The sequence below is a fragment of the Octopus bimaculoides genome, chromosome 16, assembly GCF_046866305.1.
Source record: "Octopus bimaculoides isolate indiv1 chromosome 16, ASM4686630v1, whole genome shotgun sequence".
In the NCBI taxonomy this organism is placed as follows: Eukaryota; Metazoa; Mollusca; class Cephalopoda; order Octopoda; family Octopodidae; genus Octopus; species Octopus bimaculoides.
In genome coordinates, this window is record NC_142943.1 from 30,452,245 (window position 1) to 30,476,580 (window position 24,336).

Genomic DNA, 24,336 nt, shown 5'->3' on the forward strand with positions numbered 1-24,336 from the left:
TAATATTTCAAACCATATATTTTACTGACCATTTCACATAGGGACTTCAACATTTCTAAAGTGAAAATGATTGGGAGGAAAGTTTTATCAGTATGGCAAAATACCTTGTATGAGCTGCTAATTAAAATAATGATGCAAATTAATCTATCTCTTCCAACAGTGGAGATGTTGCTAATATTTGAGTCGTTAATATTTTGTGTGTTAATGGCTAATTCCTCCTTGTAACTTCATTGCAGTGTTTAAAAGAATTACAGTTACTGTTACAACAAATTTTCTGTATCATTGTAACGTTTAAAAGAAAATTTTGACTAAAGTAGTTAATTATCAAGATTTTTGATTTTAATACTAGAGTTACTTATTGGTTTTCAAGTAATTTATTATATTAAGTCTAATAATGCTTTTAATCTGGAAATTAATTTCCCCATTATATAGCTGGCTGTAAGTTTACACTGAACTGAATCTACAGTTACAATTTTTTTTCCTCATCTGGAGTCATTTACTCCAGAGGAAAGACATAGTCACAATCTCTCATTTCTGTTTCCTAATTCAAGTTTCAGGTCTCTCAAAGCCAAATTCTCTTCATGCCTTACATGAACTGAGTTAAAGATAAAATGCTAACATCATTGACTTAGCTGGTCATGCTGTTGCAGGCAAGGACTGTCTTTTATAATAGAGGTGTCCCCTTAAACCATCATTAATATTTCTACTTTTCATTACATTTCTCATATTATAGTTCTCCTGTCTTTAGAATCGCATATTTTTGCCTCCAAAGCTTTCAGTTTATAAACAGTAAGAATTCTGATAATTTTCACTATTTTTAAGGTACCAACATTCAAATACTAAAAAGATTGTTTGTTATGTTTGTTTCTTTCTTCTACAAGGGCTGGGTAAAATGTTTCTCCTTAGCGTTAAAGCATTTACATGTAATATACACATGCACATATATGTTCACCTGCATGCACTGACACCTTCACATGTACTACAAATATTGTGCAGACAGTGGATATTGAATATTTAAATTTACTAAATGTATAACTAAGTTTACCACTACATTTTCCTTAATGAGTTATCTATTTACTTTTTAATTTCCAAGTTATATGTATTAAGAGGATAGTTTGTAGTTATTATCATTGGCAGAGTTGTTAGGACATTGGGCAAAGTGCCTTCTGTTTGTACCAGTTTTTTATTTTCTTAGTTAAAATCTTATCAGGGTCAAGCTTGCCTTTCATCCTTTCAGGGTTGATAAAGTACTAGCCAAATGCTAAGGTCAGTCCCTCTTTTCAAAATTTATGGCCCTGTGCCTAAATTAGAAGTTATCATTAGAACAGTGGATGGCAAAATCATAGAGCATGAGAAAAAAATGCCTTACATTATTTCTTCAGGCTCTTTATGTTCAAAGTTAAAACCCATCAAGGTCAACTTGATGGGTTTTATCCTTCCCAGGTCAATAGAATAAAATACCAATCGAGTACTGGGGTCAGTGTATTCAACCAAACCTCCAGTTTCAAAATTCTGGGGCTTGTTCCTAAACTAGAAGCAATTATCATTATTATTTTAGACTATTATTAGCAGTTATTATATTGAAATAACCAGTGAACTCGCCCATATTTCGTTATATTACAGAATTGATGTGCTTGATGCAATTAGCATGCATTTAAAACATCAGAACATTTCAATGATTGCCAAACTGTTAGATTTTGACATTAAGCTGAAAGGTGCATGAATGCATGTTTTTATTTTTATTTCATTTAACTATATTTTTATTTTTTTAATTTTTTTTATTTTAGCAAGTTGTCCATTTTATGTTTTGCCATCGTAAGATTCACTTTTCTAGTTGTATGCCAAATAGAACTCTAATCTGCTTTATTTTTCTGTTAAATCCTTTATCTTCTGGGGGAAAAATGATTCCTATTATAAATATATTTCAATATTAAATTATGAAAGGAGATAGGAATTTCTTTTTTCTAAGTATAATTTACTAATGTTAATAATAATAATGATGATGATGATGATAATGATAATAATAATAATAATAATAATAATAATAATAATAGCATTTAAAAATAATAATAATTGACTTTTCTGAATTGTTTAGTTGTAATTCAGAATGAAATGTTGCTGTTAATGTAAGTTTGGTTTCATTATTGTCACATACACACTAAATTTTGTGTATTATTAACAATCCTTTCAAACCCATTAACAATTCTGTTGCTATTATTTTCTAACCTTGTATGAAGTAACAAGGCAATTTCAACTTCCATTTTCTCCCTTTTTTTTTCTTTTTTAGAAGGAGGGGGTAGTTTGATATGAAATTTGTTTGGGATGGACTTTAAAATTGAACTTTTTTTTTTTAGTCATCTTCTTACATAAATGTTGATTTTTACCCTAAGAATTGTCCATGACCTGATGCTCAGTTCAACTTTACTACCAGCTGGTACAGAGATGGTTTAAACTCTGTTCTGAAGAGTTAATTTTTAAAACAATCTGGAAAGCTCTTCCAAGTAGAATATCTTTCAATCTTCTATAAACATTACCTAGACAATTATCTTATGGGGTTATATATATATATAAAATTACACAAGCTGTTAAATATATGTATATGTACACACACTCACACACACACATATCACATAGCTATCCATGAATTTTTTGCTTTTTAGCTTATTACCATAATAAGACTATTTCCAATAAATTCAGTTACTTTATTTATTGAAAGGGTATAATATCTTAATGAGTGAGAAAAAAAATCATGTGCTATTGACATGTATTTCTTTGTTAGGAAACCAAATTAATTACACATATATATATAAACTTTGTTAATGAGATTAATAGTGAATTTTAATGTATATTTTTTTGTTTCTTGCATGTTCTTGATTTTAATTGCTGCTTTCTCAAAGCTTGAACACTAATGGAAAAAAATTTACTTTGTTGAGTAACATCTTCATATAAACTTTAAACAATTAAGGAATACAGTCCTTAACAAGGAATTTTTTTGTCTTGGTTTTTATGAGGTAAAATAGTTATCTAAATGATACTAACATAAATATATATGTATATGTGTGTGTGTGTGTGTGTGTATATATATATAGATATATATATATATATATATAAAATGTAGGAATGCATCGCATACTAAAGCAGGAATCCACTCAAGTGCTCCATAAGCTAGATTTTCTGTAATATAACTTAATGCAATATATAAAGTGAATTAATATAACAATTGAAAGCATATATATATTAAATAAAGCATATTATTCTTCAACACTTATATGCCTTGAATTGCTTTTTTAATTCAGCTAATCTACATATTACATATATATAATTAATATTCTAGTTATTTCACTTTTGAATTGATGGGGTGGAGAGAGCAAAACAAACTATGTGGCAGTTATCTTTATCCAGTTTAAGCTTCAAAAAATAAAATTTATAAAAGATTATACTTATGTATAAAGTTACATTTATTTTAGTCAACACATTACATATTCAGTTATATTGAATATTTATTCCAGGGTGCACATGTGTGTTTTATATATATATATATATATATATATATATATATATATATATAGGTAAATTGTCGCCATTTTATATTTTTAATTTTGCACATGCACATTTTGTTGGCTACACAGTATGGTAGGGTCAGTTGGGCACTATTTGTGGGAAGAACAGCACCATGACACAATTCAATCTGCCAGAAATTTGGAAATGACATGCTGTACTGTTTGGCATTCATGCTAGAAGCTCCAATGCGAACATTTCAGTGTGTTTGAGTGTCAATCTTCGGATATAAACCGAGAGTGCTAAAAATCAAATATCCAGTCGACATCATGGTGTTTGGAGTGATCACTAGTGAATGCGATGTTATGCTTCCATTCATCTTCCCGCAAAGCATCAGTCTCAACATGGAGGCCTACATCAAGTGCCTGGAGGAGGTAGTGCTGCCCTGGGTGAAGAGGGTGGCTGCTGGCAGATCCTATGTCTGGCAACAGGACTCTTTACCATGTCACACAAGCAGCAGAACTCAGTCATGGCTGTCAGACAATTTCTGTGACCACATCACCCCTAACATCTGGCCACCTTACTCCCCAGACTGCAACCCCCTTGATTATTATGTGTAGGATGCAGTTGAGTGAGAGACCAACAAAACTCCTTGTATCACCAAAGATGAACTGATGGCAAGCATTATGGCAGCATTCACCGACTTAAACAAGGAGACCATCCAGAAGAGTTGCAGGAGATTCCGAAGTCGTCTGGAAGCCGTGGTTGAAGCCAATGGCGATTTTATTGAATAAATTTACTCTTTAGTATTTCAAGATATTTTTATGTAATTTTGGTAAATATATCTGTTAAAATGAGATGTCAGTGTTATTTTCATTTTAGTGTAATTTAGACGACCGTTTATTCACCGCACCCAGATGACCTCAGAATCTCCTTCTGGACAGTGTTCTCGTTTAAGTTGGTGAATGCTGTCATAATCCTTGCCTTCAGTTCATCTTTGGTGTAACAAGGAGTTTTGTTGGTCTCTTGCTCAACTGCGACCCACACATAATAATCAAGGGGGTTGCAGTCTATGGAATTAGGTGGTCAAATGTTAGGAGTGATGTGGTTGCAGAAATTGTCTGACAGCCATGACTGAGTTCTGCTGCTTGTGTAGCATGGTGCAGAGTCCTGTTGCCAGACATAGAATAGGGTCTTCCAGCAGCCACCCTCTTCACCCAGAACAACACTACCACCTCCAGGAATTTGATGTAGGCTTCTGTGTTGAGTCTGAGGCCGTGTGGGAAGATGGAGGCATAATGCCACCATCACTAGTGATCACTCCAAACACCATGATGTTGACTGGATGTTTGATTTTTATCACTCTCGGTACATGTTTTTGGGGACACAGCAAGCCAATGGTTGTTCTGTGTTTACCATCTGATCCTGGTAGAAATTTTTCTTGTCTGAGAAAAACCCAAGCATGTTCGGTTGGAAGGGATGCTTGAGTTTGTTCAAAAGTGTTTCCTCTTGTCCATGGTGGTTTGGGATAAAAATTGGCTCTTTCTCATCTTGTATGAGGAATACCAAATGTCTTCATGCACTACCTGCCTGATAAAAACCCCAAATACTCCCCTGTCCCTGGCGATGGACCTGATTGACTTGGAGGGATCGTTGTCAATCATGGCCTTGACCAAATTCACTAGTTCTTTTCTAATCAGAATGATCAGAGTTAGATTTCCAAGCCTGCCATACCTTCATACTCGCCGTTAGACTCATCCAACTCTTTCCGAATCCTCTGCACTGTCCTCAGATTGACACCCAAACATTCTGATATGTTCGTATTGGAGCTTTCCGTGTGAATGCCAAGCAGTACAGCATGTTGTTTCCAAATTTCTGGCTGAGTGAATTGCGTCATGGAACTGTTTTCCTCACAGACGGTACCCAGCTGACCCTACTATACTGTGTAGTCAACAAAATCAAAAACAAACAATGTGTATGCATGAAATTAAAATAAAATCGCAACAATTTACCCGTTGCACACACAAACATGTGCATAGATGAAATCAAATATATAACTAGTGTCTGCTTGTTTATTTTCAAACATTTTGGTTTCATCAAATTTTTTAAATGCATTTCTTCAGACTGGGCTAAGATAATGTGATCCTAAATCCAAAGTATATTAAATAAACAGAAACGAGGAGCCTTTAAGTGGTTGTCCTGCTTGAAACAGTAGCCAAGTTTCCATGAAATCTCATGCTACCATCTTTTCAAAAAAGGAAGGAGACATTGGATAATGGAGTTCTAGATGCATTCTATATGAAAATAAAATGCTGTAAGGCTGTTGATCCTGTTTACTCAGCATTGACCTGATACTAAATTACTTATAGTGTTTGTCTTGCTTCAACAAAGGTTGATATTTCTGTTAGTCTCAGTTGAAGACTTGGCATTTGGTGTCTATTGAACAGGTGTGCCTTTTATGAGTTAAATTTGTATATCATTTTATAAGGAAATATTGTATGTTTGAATTACAGCTATATAAATGTGTGTGTGTGTGTATTTATGGTTTTCATACTTGGATATGTCTTTGATAAAACAAATACTACTTACATTTTTTTAGTTGAGAAAGATAGAATTTTGTTAATAAAATATTTCCTCTGAAAATTGATATGAATGTTTGAATTACAAAATCATTCAGCCATGTCTGAACATAGAAGAAAACTTAAAGCATAGAAAAAGATGTAAATTGTATTGTGTGACTGTTTTCCTTAGGACATGTAAATGCTATCTGCACACAATAATTTCCCTATATATGTACAATAGGTTTGTAGAAATGTTTGCCTTTTCTTAAAACTTAAGACCCTTTATTTTATAAACAAAAGGGTTATTTCATATTGCAATATAAAAAGTTGGTAGGATTTTTTTTTTTATTATGGAGAATATTTCTTTTTGGTGTTTCTTCAACTACTTGTGCATTCATGGAAATAACAAAATACCTTTTGTAGTGAAGTAATTGTCTGCCCCATTAGAGTGTCTGGCTAAAACATAATAAAACGTGATTGCTACATTTTAATCCTGCAAAGAATAAATGTGACGGATAAACAGATGTTTAAATTTATCTTTTCACAACAATTACTAAACCATTTAATTGGCAGGAGGAGTGAATTTTTTTTCTACTTCAGAAAGAAAAGATGAAAAAAACACCACCTGTTAAAAATATGATAGCTATAAGTGAAATACTCTTATTTTATGTATATTTTAAAAAACTGATTTTTAAAACTTCCTTTTCATTATTATTTTCAAACAAAATTTTCTGTAAATATTGGTGGTAATCAATTTGATTTGCGCTTATTTTGTCATCATAAGCCACTTATTTGCAGAATATACTCCAGATGAATATTTTGTCAAATATATCCTGTCCAATATTCTATATATATATATATATATATATATATATATATATATATATATATATATAACCCTGTAGTTTGTATAACGCTTTTTACCTTGTATATACATATCATTTTGTCTGACGAAGGTGTAGTATGTATGTGTGTGCGTTTGTGCCTCTTGCAAGTGAAAGAGAGAGAGAATGAAATCACAGATAGTGGTTTTACAAAAAAAATAAATAAAAGTCTTGCTTCTAATATGATTATCCAAACTGAACATTGAGAATCCTGTTGGTTTTTCATACAGTTTATTCTACAAGTGAAAGTATTTAACGGACATTTGATGAGTAAGATTCCAGGTAATGCCTATTGGGTTGCATTGTTACTGTTTGGGTGTAGTCTGCTCAGACAGTGCTTTTTGACACAGACTTTCTCCACTGCATATTGGAGAACTATCAGCGCTTGAACCACTCTCCTCCTTTTCACCCCACTCTGCTTAGTTGCTGGTGTTGGCATGATTATTTTTATCTCCATTTTTCTTCTACTTCCTTATTCTTGTCCTGCTGCCTTATTTAATCACCCTCATCAATTATTTTGATGTAAGCAGTTGAACATGCTTCAACTAACATTTCATTGTAGTGTTATGTATATTAATCCTTCTAGTAACCAACCACACTGGTGAATTTGTAACAATCATTTTATTTACTACCTCCTTCCCTTTTATTTGACCATAGATTTGTCAGTATTTTCATTGCATGCATTTTATCTTCTGGCATTATATGAGCATTATATGAACCCCTGAAATAATATTGTCCATAATATTTTCATAAAACCTATCAATATGAAAATTGTTCAATTTTCATTGATACAGCTGCATTGAAAATTGCAATAGAAATTTAATTTTAATATTACTTTGGTCGTAATCTCATTTAATTTAAAATAGTGCACATGCATACACCTACATGCATACTGATATCACTAAAATGATTTCTAGTGTTTAATATGAAATAGTTTGTTTTTCGTCTGGATATATATATATATATATATATATTTGATATCTATAGCTATCTATATGATATTGATATTTCAATATATTTTTAGAACCATATCACCACTTTTGCTCTTTTGTTAAACATGTTCATTTGTTACAACTGCGCTACTTTCTAAAAGAAATAATCTATTAAGATAACTAGTTTATCTAAGATTTTTCTTTTTTCTTTTTTTTTTTGTCACTGTTCAAAGAACATTATTTCACACTTTGTAGACAGTATATTCCTTTTGATCTCTTTTACATTCATTATTGTAACTTTTTAATTGACTGATCATTCTTTAGCATGCATTTGTGAAGGATTACTAGAAATTTACAATACATAACAAAATATCCAACTACTTAATAAATAAGTACATTATTTATTCCCTGGCCCCATCACTCCTTTTCTCTTATATTAAGCAGTTAGCTGTAGGATAGCAAGGAAAACATTTCTTAGTTGCTAAAATAATTGTTCCACTTATATGGAAATGTTCAAATTGTCAAAAGCTTCTTGTGAGAAAAACAAAGAAAAAAACACTTTTTTTAGATTAAAAAAAAAATTGTATTTACATGAACAGATTTTAATAAATTATTCCCTCCCACCCCCCACCCCCATTCAACATCTAATTTTTTGCCTATTACTGTGAAAGTTTTATTTAAATTTTGGAGGTATACTTGCTTGACAAATGATTTGATATTAGACCACGTGTTGAAGCTAAAACAATTACAGCATGGAAGATACATATTACTTATTCAAACACATACAGAAAAAATGTTAACTACACTTAAACATTTATTATTTGGTGTCAAAATTTTCTTCACATTTACTGCAACCTAGTTACTGGTGGTTTCACTGAATCATAAAGTTTGACTCCAAATTAATAAATGTTTAACTGAAGTTAACAGTTTTTGTTGCGCAAGTGTTTTTTTTTTTTTTCTTTTAATGGCTGATGTGTATCTTCTTTGCTGTAATTGTTTTATTCAAATGTTTTTAAACTAAATATAATTTTATCTTTGTCTATTTATTGTGATTATTATTAAAGTGAAGATTATTTGCCAACCTAATGTGGCAGTCCTGGTCGAGATGAATGTTACTGTTGTTTTAGCCCCAGGATACATTGTCTCCAGCTGCCTATACGACACACATCTGTATCCTTGTACTTTTGAACAGAGGACTTTAGCTGAACTCCCCTGTTTGAAAGTATAAGGACACAGATGCGTGTTGTATAGCCAGCTGGAGACAATGTTTACTGGGGCTAAAACAACAGTAACATTCATCCCGACCAGGACTGCCACATTATGTTGGCAAATATTCTTTACTTTAAAGCACTGTTACTGTATGTCTCTCATTGAGAGATTTAGAGATAATAAAGTTTCTATGCTTATTATTTTAGCCATAAGTATATTTATAAATGTCTTGACTTAATTCAGATCAGATACTATCTGCAAATTAGCTGTTACTGCTTTATATTAGTTAAAAAATTTCCTCGCAGTACTGTTGGTTGCAATATTGAAACCACTCGCAATGTTTTTAGATTAAAATTTCAGTTTTAATTTTTCTATAAGCTCCAACTACATCTATGAGAGAAAAAAACCCCAAAGATTAGATGATTTTATAAAGAATATATTATCAGTGAATCTTGAGTGAAGCGTTAGTACTGATGATGGTGATAAAAGCTAAATTTTTTTTTTAATTAAAGAAAAACATTTCAATACGAAGTTGAGGTTTTCATGACATTTGGTGTTCCATTTATTAGAATCAATCTTGTTTCTCTTGCCTCTATTTTTGGCATTTTTACAGTTTCTATTTAGTTTGTAGCATTAACCTATCTCTCAAGAGATAATTATTGATCACTGCCAAGTCTCTGGTAGACAGGTCCTAACTGGAAATAAACAGATTTCTAACATCTTGTTTAACCAAATTATCAAATAGCTCCTTAAATACAAATTAAACAAAAACTATCTTTTAATATTTAGCTCCTTCATCATTTAATGAAATTCAATAGTTGTCAAATTATTTCAGGGGTTCCTATGAGTTACATGCCACTTTTATCAAATATCCTAACTCTTGGATATTTCTACTTGATCTGGATCACGTTAATGGGATACAGCAAATATTTGTTTCCTATTTTTCTTAGCTGACTTTTAGAAAGCCTCCTATTCTACTACCACTTTTACTGATTGCTTGACTGTGTGGTATCATATATCAAACTGGTAGCACTGTTGCATGCCTAACAGATATAAGCATTGATTTTCTGAAAGTAAGCTTATATTTGTTGGTTTTTATGATTGCATGCACAAATAATACAGACTATTCATTATTAAGGCACAATTTAATAATCTGGTTCAGAAGACTTGACAAATAGACTAGCCTAAACAACAAAGAACTGGAATTCTTTCATGCATTTCATTTATAAAGATTTAAAATAAGAGTTAGTGAAAACATGAGTTACGGTAAAATAAATAGCAATTCTTCTTTATTTCACAATATTCCGTATATTTTTTGCTATTTGATAAAACCTCTACATCTTTGATGAAGATAATAGACTAATATCTTAATTGTTTGATTCATCCCTCAAGTCTCCTATATCAGCTGTCTCCATGACAGTAAAAGCTGACAGATGAACGAAAACAATTTTGTAAAGCTGACCAGATTTAAACGTATGAACTTATGATATTGATAGATTTAAACAACGTATTAGTCCCAGTTGGGAAAATTTGATATTTTTTATCAGATTATTATTATTATCCTGATAGGGATTTCTTTTTGTTTTTTGGGGTTTTTTTTCTTTTTCAAAATTTAGTTTCAATCTATATTCATCTAATATAATTTTAGTTTATTTTTGCCATTAATGAATTCAATGTAATTATTTATAATTCTCATATATTTTCTATTCATCGAATGTTTGTGTGAGTGTATGTTTTATACATTTTCATAGTATTGCTTTCACATCCAGTCTTTGCTTCTTTCTATATTTCTTTTAATTTACTTTTTTTTTTATCAATTATTTCATTAAAAAATTTTTTTTTTCCAAATACATTTTAGAATTTAGTTCTATTTGCTGTTAAATTTCTTGACATCAAACAGAAATATCGTTGAATAATAAAACCAAATTGCTGCAGTTAATTAAAGCAAAATTAATGAAATTTTTAAAACGGGTTAACCAGATATGTTATCCAGTTATATCAATTAAATCAAGCCCAAATTAATTCTCAGGAAATTTCTACTGTTGATCAAATTGTCTTCCTATCCTATTTGTTCATATATTCTTCAGATATCAAACTCTGGCAAAAGTTCATTATACAAGCATTGAAAGAAAAATTCAATTCTTCTTAAAATACAAAAATACCTTATTTAAATTTTTTATTTTGTTCTTGGATTTTCACAAAATTTATTTTGATCTATTGTTTTTCCACCAAACTATATCTAAAATGTGTAATCAATAAACTGTACATTCTTTCTTTAACATTGAAATGCAGGTGCATTGATAGCAAATACACTACTTTATAGAATGGCTTACTCATGTTTGCTAATCTGTTTATTGAATAAGTTTCTCATTTAACTGTGAAAAATTTTTTTTTTATTTTATTTATTTTTTAAATGAATGTTTTGCTAAATCACATTGAATGTTTAGAACAGAAATTTTCTCTTACTACCCTCTATAACTGATATAACTGACATAACTGGTCCAAAATTCCAAAGCTAATTCCATATTGAAAGTATTTTGTTCACTCCATTTTTATAATGTCATATATCTAATGAAATACAAACAATTATTTTCAGTAAGTATGTTTTCTACTAAATTGCAACAATGATTCCACAGTAAACATTCTTGTAACCATGTCTGACATGTCACTTTATATGTTATCATCATTGCCAATCACCAAGCATTGTACAAGAAACCTATTTCCTGTGCTAGCTGCATTGGGTTGGGTTGTGTTGTATTATACATGTAATTACTCCATACACAGTATACTGAGTTCTATAAATGATTTATATCTTTTATTATGTTGTATGATAATAATAAGAGGATGCGTGAGTTAGTCAACATTGATGTTTCTGTATGCATTTGATTATCTACACTATATATTTAGAAGAGTCTGCATTTAAAACTTGATACACACAATCATTATATAGAAGCAGAAAGGATTGACATATCCATCTCAATTCATTTATTATAGTCTTCACAGATTATTAACTGCAGTTGGTTTTATATCTATTAAACCATATTTAATAATGATGTGACTTTGAAATTACCTTAATCTTTTTTGTTACCATATTTCTTTTGAGACCCATTATCTTTGTTTCAATTCATTATCAAAATGATGGATAATTTAGTAAAATAACTTTATCATTATTAAGATGGTGTTTGGAATAAATTAACATGAAATTTTGATGGAAGGTTTAAATTTCGAGAAATGTTGTATTATAGAACCTAGGATAGTGTCAAGCAGGTTGGTACAAAAAGAGTTGAGCTGACATATCTGATTTTTTATTGATCAGTTCTCATCAGCTATGAATTGATTGTAAAGCAAAAGAGATGGGTTTCCAAATATGGGTTTTTCAATTATTTTATTGGAATGTTTGAGTAAAATGGCATGAAAATAAAAGTAATTCTGAAATCAAATTGGACAGTTCTAGAAAGACTGATTTATTGGACTGCTGATCTGAAACCAAAATATTATTAATTTCTTATTTTAAATAGATATTGAATCCTGATTGGTTTTTCTTCTTTTCCTACATTTATAACGGAAATTATGAACCGTACAACTTTTACCTTTTATAACTGAATTTGAAGTGGATTCAAAGAACATATGCCAATTGAGAGATAATTGAATGCATATGCACATAAAACTGTTATACATGTATATTACCCCTTGTAATGATATTTCGTGTGAATTTTTATATTTTGTGTAATGTAATTGGTAGTGATCAAATTCCAAATAGTGGCAGTAGCAAGAGAATGGAAATGAGTGTCATGCTCCTTTCTCTTTCCCTCATCATATATTTAAACACACTTACACAAACTTTATATGATCCAGATTTGCTTGACTGACTCTGTGTGTAGAGAGAGAGAGAGAGAGAGAGAGAGAGAGAGATTGTTTGTGTCATAATGTACCTGGAAAATGTATCTAGCTGTGGAAAGGTGATTTATATTGGTTATTGCTTGTTAGGTTGCTTAAATCAGGCTCCCTAAGATGTCATAGTGCTACCATCTAGGAGGGCAATAATGACCGATACTGCACTGACCAGCATAGAAAGTGAATGAAAGACAATGACAATGATACATATATGCACACACGTTTGCTAACAAGTGTGTATGTGTAGTATATTACTATTTATTGTATCCCTCAAGCTGCTCTTTGTCACTCAATCTTTTTGTCTGTGTCAATTACCCATATATACATGCACGCACATATATGCAGTTTGCCAGTCTGGGACAAATTCTGGCTTTTCAACCTGACTCTTGGTTTTTTTTAAATATATGATTGTTAATAATTTCAATATCAGTAAGAGCAAGTGTGCCACTATCATTCCATACTGTTCTTGTTAAGGTGTTTAAAATGTGAAGTTAAAGAAGCCACCTGTATAGTCAGTTTGGTGGTACACAGAAATATTGTGCCAAATGAATGCTATGCTAGCCTCCTTCTACAAAGGAGAAAGTTAAGTTACAGAAAAAGCTTAAAAGAATTATCGTAGATGACATGCAGTTGTGTGTCAGGGAGAGTACTGCTGAAAAGTATTATTAATGCCATTGTCTTGGTGAAACAATTTCAGAAATATTCATCTTGGATCAAACCACTATACAGAGCTCATACACTGACTTGGGTGGTTGGTGGGGAAATGATGAGTAGCTTGTGGAGGACATATAAATATGCATGTATGGATATCCATGGAAAGGAGCCTGGTGTTGACATCCGGTTTCACCAGTCCTCAGTCAAATCGTCCAACCCATGCTAGCATGGAAAGCGGACGTTAAACGATGATGATGATGATATATATATATATATATATGTGTGTGTGTATTTATGCATACATATCTATACGTACATGAGTGTATATATAGCTGTGTGAAAGGTACTTGAAGACATATTTGGCAATTTAATAAAACTCTGATCTTGCAAAGACAAAATATATTTTAATAAAAATGTGTACTCATTTTATCAATAAACTTATAGTATTTATGAATCAGCCCCAGCTACAGTGAATGCTTCAGTGCTGGACTTGAATCATTGACATGCCTGCATTAAATTCATTTTGGACATTTTGTAAACAATGGTAATAATAATAATAATAATAATAATAGCAACAACAGTAACGATAGGTAGAACACTGTTTGTGTTCTGCCTATCAGTTGTTATTCTTATTATAATAAAGACAGCAAAGTGGCAGAACCATTAGCATACTGGGCAAAATGCTTAGCAGCATTTTGTCTGTCTTTAACATTCTGAGTTCAAATGCTGCCAAGGTTAACTTTGCCTTTCATCCTCTAAGGGTTGATTAAAAAAATACTAGTTGCGTGCCAGGGTGAATGTAATTGACTAACCCCCCTCCCTCAAAATTTCAAGCCTTGTGCCTATAGATCAAAGGATTATTGTTATTATTGTCATTATTATATATTATTTATGTATTTGCATTTTATTAGGAATACTCTATCATATCACTTTCTCATTGTCCTTTTCATAATTCATTTCTCTTTATTTTTATTTTCACTTGATCATTGTCTGTTTTGTTGCCAGCAATGGAGTGGTTTTCTTATTGGCCTACTGCACCCTTCAGATCTTTTTTTTTTTTTTTCGTTTCCTGCTTTACCTCTTTCCACCTATTCTTCTTCCTCTACCTGTTCTATCTGATGTGTTATTATTATTGTCTAGGTCTTATCCATTATTCTACCATTTTATTCTTTTTTAATTATTGTTTCCTCCCAATATAAGCAACATACAATGCTTAGCAGACAAACAATGTAAGAACATCCATTTTAAGGCTAGTTTGATGAAGTGCCATGCTAATGTTTAAAACTGCAAATATTACATAACTTTCCACGTGGAACTTTAGCATGCAATGGCATTCGAAACAGTTGTAACTGGTAATTAAAGATGTGCTGAAGTTTTTCTTTGTCATCTTATTTGGATTATATTTTACTGTTTGCGAAGCCCACACATTGGATTTACTGATGTGATACTTGGATTTTTACCCCAGCAGAATTTTGATCTTCTGTGAAACTCAAGTTCTAGAGAATAAATAACCTTGGGCTTGGATTAAGTGCTGCATTGAAAATGCTCTGATTTTGTTCCCTTTCATGACCATAATATGTGTATGTATGTGTATGCATATATATGTGTGTGTGTGTGTGTGTATATATATATATATATATATATATATATATATACGCGTATGTATTTGTGGACATGTATGTGTTGGTCATTTATGTATATACACCCATGTTATCATACTTGCATGGGTCAAGCAAATTTGTGGAAGCAGATTTGCTGGATACCCTTCCTGTCACCAGCCCTCACCCATTTCCAAGCAAGGTAAATATTTCTCATGGTCAGTCATGTTTTTCAGACTAGAAACAAATAACCTCGCTTGGATGACAGTGACACTCATTTACAACTGTGATGTCTAGATGAGTACACATATGTGCATAATGGGTTTTCAGTCTCTGTCTAACAAATCCAGTCACAGAGCTTTGCTCAGTTTGGGGCTATAGTAGAAAGTACTTGCCCAAGATGCTACTTTATGGGATCGAACCCCAGTTCATATATTTGGAAAGTAAGCTTCTTAATCTCATGGCTATGGCTATATATATATATATATATATATATATATATATATATATATATATAGGTAGAGAGAGAGAGATTACTATTCTATGTATAAGTGGATATATATATATATGTGTGTGTATACATATTGGCCATAGGAAGAACTTCCAGCTGTAGAAACCAAACCAAATATCTCATACAAGTGTGTACTCTTTAGTAGTGGTATCACCTAATTTGTTGTGACTCAAACTGTGACAATCCATGCAACTCACTCCAGTAGGAAACATGAACATAAAATTCTATATATATTATTAACTTTTGTTGGTATTTCTCCTCTGTTAGAAGAATGTACTTGAATTCTACCCTTAGGAATATTCTGTTCTGTACATCTTAATAGCTCCTGATTCCTTGAACTTTCCAAAGTATATATATATATATATATATATATATATATATATATATATATATACACATATATATATAAACCCAAATTATTAATATTAAACCTTCTGACTACATCAACATTAAAGGGCACAAATATAGTTATGTTGTGTTTATCACTTACCTAATTGTTTTTCAACCCTTCAATTTCCCGGTATTTTTATTTTCTTTTTAGTAGAATTGCTCACTTAATTTGACTGTTTACGAGACTAATTCACACAAACACACATACACAATTTGTACAACCTGTTACATGGAGACATATTAGTATTATAAATTGTTTTTATTAAATGAAGAAAATATGTGCATTACCTATTAAATCTAGAGAATGTATATAAGCTGTCTGTACTTCTACCAATATCTATATATGCACTGTTCAGGCTTTCGATTGGCACTAATATTACTAGTTACTAGTAATATATATATGTATATATATATATATATATATATATTCGTAACTTTTATTCTTTCTAACTGTAATCCTATCCTATTTGTATATACTTAGCATGGTAAAATGTCAAGTACATATATATATATATATATATATATATATATATATATATATATATATATATAGGCAAGCACATACACACACATATGTACACTATATGTTGGTAAGTAAATATATGTTTTATTTTTTTTCCCCTCTATTGTCTCCTCTGCTCTGTTTTATTTGCATATTAACGCATTCATGAGATTATTGGGTGTCATCTTTTAACCATGGCTATTATTGATTCAGAAAAGATTTTAAAGAGTAAATATTTTCTCAAGCTTCTTATGAGACATGCCTTTATATTCCATAGAAATGCAGTATTTGCAGAGGCTGTTTGGGACCTGTTTTTACATAGTTTTCAGCAAATTCATGCCACATGATGATGATGATAGTAATAATAATAATCCTTGTAAATAAAATTTGCTATGATTTTAACTTACAGTGAGGGTAATCAATAGGATAGCTTAGTTGAAAACATCATTTAACATTTTCATTTATATTGTTTGTCAGTTTAATAGCCCAAGGTAAGTATAATTAACCTGTTAATAGGCTTATGGATAATTTCAGAATTAGTTATTAGGTAATTATAGAAAGCAAATCTAGATTGTGATCAAATCAGATGAATGATTACAAAGAAACAGAGAGATAGGCTTTAATTATAATCTATATTTCTTAGAATATTATTTGAAAGTAGGTTCATTGTAAATATTTAAGTAATTCTATACCATCGTATCATCAGAGCCTGCCTTGATGTTTCTAGTTGTATTGTTTAGTTATGTAATCTAGTTTAGTTCACTTCTTGGAATCAGGATGATTATAAAATGTATTCTAGTTAAATATCTATTATGGCTGTTTATACATTTTGATGCATCTTTCTGTTAATGAACCACACACACACACACACACACACACACACACACACACACACACACACACACACACACACACACACACACACACACACACACATATATCTACAGATATATATATCGTATAGATCATGAATGCATTAATCTCTTGTCAGGTTCATTTTGTACTATTGTACTTGAAGTGTAGTATCACATTCTCTTCATCTCTTCCTCTGCACACTGCTAATAAGCTAAATGATGTGTTGGTGTTTCTGCTAAATGCATGTCTTGTCAACATTGATAGTAGTGTGGCTAGTAACAATACCAGCTCTGCCTTATGTCACTTTATATAGTATTTGTTCACTTGAACAATATTAAACAAAGACACTACTACTACTGAGATCATTCACTGACAATTTAACTGTTTCATTGGTAGTTAGTAATTCATCATCATTTTTTACTTGACTGAAAATATATAATGAGGTTTGTAATATATTTGTGTCAAAAACCAACTACCTGTACTTTGTATTTTAGCAACTCTCATTTGAAATTTAAATAGAAATTTTCATATTTTAATTTTATATTTATCTAATCTAATGTTCTATACTTATTTTTTTTTTAATCTCAATTCTAGAAGTTTTATTAATTCTAAAAAATGTTCAAACTAATTGCAGTTTGAGCATTTTTGTTGCATTTCTTTCATAGCTTTTTTTTTTTTTTTAATTTGATTTCAATATAGTTGTTGATAAATAACTTACATTTAATCCATTAAAGGGATTAAAAAGACAAACATGTTAATACGTGTTACTTTAATATCTTCTCTCTTCTTGCGAACAAATTCTACTCTACTGTGGCACTCGTTCTATGGTAGGCTGCTTTTAGTACACTTTCTAATTTACTTTTAACATTGTCTTTCTTGTAGCATCTACACTACTTTTTTTTTTCTTTAAATCTTTCCATGTAAAGGTTTGTACATAAAAAAACATCACATCACTAGCATTTAATGTCATTTAAAAATATTAGTATAGCCAAGCTCTTTCTCTCTCTCTCTCTCTCTCTCTCTCTCTCTCTCTCTCTCATTGCTTGTATACTTTTAATGATTTTTACTAAAAGCAATTAGTTCTTTTTAAAATTTAACTTTTCATTAATAGGCTACTTATAATTATGTAGGGCTAACAGGTATTTAAAACAACTTTATTTGGCAACAAACTGAAATCCATTTAGCATTTTTATTTATTTTAATTTTTTTTATTATAAAATCTTTTTGTTTCATCAATGTCATATTTTCATGTTTAAATTAGTATGTGTATATTGTCTAGCTAAAATATTGTTTTTTGATAAAAAAAAAAATCTTTTTTATTTTTTTTTTTTGTTTCAAATATATATTGCGTGATGAATCGATGTGCAGAGTTCCATATTGATATGTATTTGTAATTCTTTGCCGTTATGTCTGTGAGTGCCTTCTCCTCCTCTGTGCGTGTTGAATAAAAAGCAAAGCTAGAATGAAGAATCACCAACATGTGCTTTGATCAGAACATTGGGTTTTACAATTGTGCATGTGTACCTTTGAAATGGTTTTCTCTCAAATCTCAGATCCTTTTCCTCTAAGGCTGCTGCTGCTAACCATTCACTCACCAACTGACTTGTGTTTCCTGTTTAGGAGTTTCATTGTCACCTTTGCAATGCTCATGAACATTTTACTCCAATGCTTTATTTTTTTTTTTCTTTCTGCTGCATATATTATTTACATATGGGTTTTTGGTTGTTGCCTTGAACTTCCTTATACTTTCTGTAGCCTTTTGTAACATTGTATTTCTGCTTAATGTTATACAGTTTACTTATCCTCATAGGTTTACTTTTTAATGCAATACTTTCTGCTAAAGGGTTTTGCTGCATCTTTTGTTCCCTCTATGCGTGTGGATCTCCTGTCTGTCCTCTTTCATTTCATTTGTCCACCCAAAGTATATATTCTGTGTTATGTTTATTTGCTTGTTGCTATTTCTTTTCCTTCATCTAAACCTTTTCTTGATATCGTGTCTGTAGTAAACATTGCAGTAATCCAATGATTATAACATAATAATAATAATAACCTTTATTTATATTGACAATTGTTATTTGTCTCTTCGTTGCTGTTAATGTTTTGTCCTTGTTGGACTGAACAAATGCTGGAATATGAGCAATATCGACTTAAAATCATAGGCAAAAACTGCACCAACTTGATATCTTGTTTAACATTTGAGACAGATTGATGGATGGGGGACTGTGTAGCTACTAGATGATTACTGCTTTTAGAGGTTATTTAATGATTTGGAAGAAGGCTGGCCTTCATCTAAATATTGTCAAATTGCTTCAGCCTAAAGTAATATCATAATAGTGTTGTGTGTTAATTGGTTTATGAGTTAGTATGTTGTGTTTATTAGAAACTTCATTTCCTTTTCATCAACTTTATAACTTACTCAGAAACAGGCATTTGTCTTGGACATTTTATATATATATATGTGTGTGTGTGTGTGTCTTACACAAATTATCATCTCTCTTATCATACTAAGAAACATCATTTCTTTGTATGAATGTGTGTGTGTGTGTGTGTGTGTGTGTGTGTGTGTGTGTGTGTGTGTGTGTGTGTGTGTGTGTGTGTGTGTATATATATATATATATATATATATATATATATATATATATAGACACCATCTGTGTGTGTGTGTATTTTTTTTTCCTCCTTTATTTGTGGATTTTCTGTACCTTAGGTTTCATACATTATGATTTGCTATTTTTAAATGCTCCATGTCAAAAAACATTTTCTATCATTGTCTCCATTTTCGATTTCATTACCAATTTTTAGTGTTATCAACAATTTTTTTGTAGAGAATTTGAGAATTGCTTATTATAAAGCATGAGAGACCTAAGGTAGTGAAGAAAATCCACAAAGTATTTATCCACCAATACAGTGTTGAGTACTCATTCTCACTGTTCACCACTATCATATATATATATATATATATACACAAACACACTACCACCTCTCTATACATACATTAACAAACACCATTTCTCTCTCTCGACATCTATTAACATCCTGTACATGTATAAACCTGTTTTCTCTCATTTGTACATGTATTATAATTTATCCAAAGAAGTTATTTGTGTCATATAATTAAATATATGTGGCCAGATAATGTATATCTCTACTACCATACATTCTTGCATTTCTGTTGAATAAGTTTAATAACTATTGAAAGACATATGGTTTATGGAGAACTGTATATATTATCATAAATAAGCAAGTTGGTATACTGTGTGTGTATGTGTTGGGTAAATGCAAAAGGTTATGGAAACCATATTAAATTTTATGAAAATCTTTCTCCACACTGAACAGCTCACTGACAAAAAAGACATTGTGCTTCAGAAAGAAATCATTCGCTGTGATAAGTGATATGATGTAACAGTAAATTCTTGGTTATCCTATTTCACAGCCTACAATTGTTTATGAAATAGGCTTGAAGTCATCAAAATTCTGAAAAGTATCCGTTTAACAAATCTAACCTTCCTGGCAACTAATTGATGTGGTTAGTTTTACCCGAAGTCAATTCCTCATTGATGCTGTTGTGAAAAGCATGAGTGTGACAACTTATTGGTTTCTCTCCCCTACTAAAATATGTAACCACTTTTATTACTGTAGCAAAACACATCAATATTAAAGGTCCGTTCATGAAATATGCACTGATGCTGAAATGTTTCATAGATCTGTTTTCCCATGTTCACCTTGATAAGTGTTGCTGTAACATTTAATGGAATATATCGTCTTGGTCATTTGTTGTTACAGACAACCACTTGATGGTTCTATCAATGACCCCTTCTTTCTTTTCATCAAGAATATAGTGTTGGTGAGCTTTTGTAGATATTAGTGAATTCTCATAATCTAATTTTTGTTGCAGTGGAATGATAGTCTGATTTGGTATGTAGCTTGAAAATTTAGTAACACCAGATGAATGTGTGTGTGTGTACATACACATACATGCACACATACTTTGTGTATATAGTTGACCTTTCTGATAATGTATAACAGGAATTCAAGACTGCTTAGATGGAAAGTATTTTAATTTATCATGGAGTTTGATCTTCATTTGCCACAAAGAAAGATTATTCTCACAAACTAATTCCATCATCATACTTTTCACTTTACTAGAACATCATCTTACTAAATCTATTGCCTAGGCTACAGTTAACTAAATTAACACCTGCAATTATCTGTTTGGTAGAATTTAGCCATCATCATTGGTAGGTAAAGAGAGGGCCGAAGGTTTCAAAGAATATTAAATTGTTGTTTTTTTTTATTTATTTATTTTTTAAACCTTGGTAAGAAGTGACTTCAGGTAAGTTATCTTCTTCCCATTTCTTTTTGTCATATTCTTTTCCTTAACTTTGCTCTAGGTGAGTCTGTGTGTGTGTTTTGCATTCTAAACTCTTAAATAAATAAATAAATTGAAACTGAAAGAAAAAAAAAACAATACTGTTAGAACATTCTTTGAGTTTTCAATTGCATGTCTTATAAATTTTCAATAACACTTCTTCATCAACCATTTCATTGCTAAACATGGTGCCTATACAAAAAGGAAGCTTTTATATAAACTATAGCTTCATAAATAATCATTGTCCAACATAGCTTAGTGATAATTTTGGTGGATAAAATGCCTTGCCCTATTTAGTAACAGTCTTTGTTCAGGGTTTTAATCACGAAGGACATCTTTATCTTTCATTCGGAAGCCTATACTGTCTCATTAAATGTCTGGCCACAGCAACCTGGTAGAATCATTAGCACACAGAACGACATGATTAGTGGCATTTCATCCGTCTTTATGTTCTGAGTTCAAATTCTGCCATGATCAACTTTATCTTTAATCCTTTCAGGCTTGATGAAATAAATACCAGTTGAGCACTGGGCTTGATCTAATCTATTTGCCCCATCCCCCAAAATTTCAGGCCTTGTGCCTATAGTAGAAAGGATTATAATTATTAAGGCAGCAAGTTGACAGAACCATTAGCCCACTGGACAACATGCTTAGTGGCATTTTGTCCATCTTCATGTACTGAGGTTGACTTTGCCATTCATTCTTTTGGGATCACTACAATAAACACCAGTTGAGCTCTGGGATTGATGTAATTGACTTGGTTCCCTCAAAAATTTCAGGCCTTGTGTCTATAGTAGACAGGTTACAACTGATTTCCTTGGATACTGAGGATCTTTTGAACAATTTTACTGTTCCTAATAGAACAAGTTTCTGTATTCATGCAGTTCTCTAATTACTTCAATTTCATTAAGGAGACTATTGAGTCTGTTAATAACAGTATCAAAGTTGTTTATAATTAGTGGGATTATTGTTGCAGAAACTCTCCAGTCTTCACATTTCCCTTACAGTATCTGGGTTTTTCTCTCTATTTCCTCAACTCAAATCTTGCTAACCTCTTTATTGCTCTTCATTGTCTAGATTTTATGAGGTAAATACCAGTCAAACACTAGCCTGGTAACTTTATCCACCTATTACTTCATTCTAGCTTTGTGCTGGTTTATCAGAAGACAGCTTGCTGTCAGCATACAATGTCCTGGAGATTACAGTATTGAACAACAAAACCTTAGATGAAAAATATAACTAGATATTTCCTCTGACAAACTATTTCCACCTCAACACTATTTTATAATAGGAAAGTCATACCTCCAATCAAAAACACTTACTCATGCTGGCATGGAAAATAAAATATTTGAGTGCTGGATTTGCAGAATCACTAGAACATTGGACAAAATGCCTTGTGGTATTTCTCCAGACTCTTTATGTTCTATGTTCAAATCCTTCCAAGGTCAACTTTGCCATTCATCCTTTTGAGATTCATAAATTAAAGTACCAATCAAGTACTAGAGTTGATGTCGAACAGAATACCTAGTGGCATTTCTGCTCTTTTATGTTCTGAGTTCAAATCCTGTGAAGATAAATTTTGCCTTCTGTCTTCTTAGAGTTAAAATGAAATACCACTTGAGTATTGGGGTCAGTGTAATCAACTTATTCCCTCCCCTTAAAACTGTTGTCCTTCTTAGAATTAATCAGAATTATTTGAACATTGAACTATACAGTAGTTGTTCCAACTCTTTACAATCTGAGTTCAAATCCTGCTACGGTCAACTTTGCCTTTGTCCCCCTGAGGTTGATAAAATTGTCAGTCAAGTATTGAGGCTGATTTTATAAACCTCTCTCCCAAATTTGTGTTAGAAATTAGTATTTTAATTTCATTTTTTATATTAGTGTTTATCAATATATTTCTGTATAAAAGCCCCCAACAACCTAACAGTTTCTATGATTGATGACATTCTAAATAGTTGCTGTCTTCTACTCATTCTGATTATGAAGGTTAAGGTTCTTAATGATAGCTTCATAGGCCGATATTTTTTAAATGTTCTTTGAATCTTTTTCATTTCAAAAGCCTGTTTCTTTATTTTTATTTCTTTTATAATTCTCTTCATAGTTTAGTTTACTGAGCTTTTTATTATTAACTTGCGGATACCGTTGTAAAATTTGATGTCACTTGATTAAAAATGTTAATTAAATATTTAAATATTATTATAGATAACCTGTCAAGATTTAGTTAACCTTTCATTATTTAAATAGTGCAGAAAAATGTTGATTCTTAATAACTATGGTTCATAAGTAAAGTGTTTAGGCTTGGAATTCTAATAATTCCAAATCCAATCTTACCATTGCTATAAACAGGTTTTGAGATCTCATCTCAGATGATAGGAAAACATTGGTTTAGTAAATGAAGTATATAGCCAGCTGTTTATATTGAGTCTTGTTGAAGAGCAGTTCATTCTGTTCTCTTGTGTGTGTGTGATATTTTGTT

At 31.2% G+C, this 24,336-nt stretch overlaps 1 protein-coding gene across 49 annotated transcripts in view; it reads left to right on the forward strand.

The window, feature by feature from the left end:
• Positions 1–24,336, forward strand: part of LOC106872650 (uncharacterized) — a 117,372-nt gene that overhangs the window by 72,543 nt on the left and 20,493 nt on the right. For 8 of the 49 annotated variants that reach the window (XM_089364384.1, XM_089364383.1, XM_089364382.1 and 5 more), the window contains one exon: positions 1,788–1,815. The exons of 40 other annotated variants lie outside the window; for them this stretch is intronic. In XM_089364384.1, coding sequence (XP_089220510.1) covers positions 1,788–1,815 — 28 coding nt within the window. Of the gene's footprint in view, positions 1–1,787; positions 1,816–2,100; positions 2,127–24,336 lie in introns of those variants that run through there. One more of the 49 variants, XM_089364385.1, reaches the window with a different exon arrangement.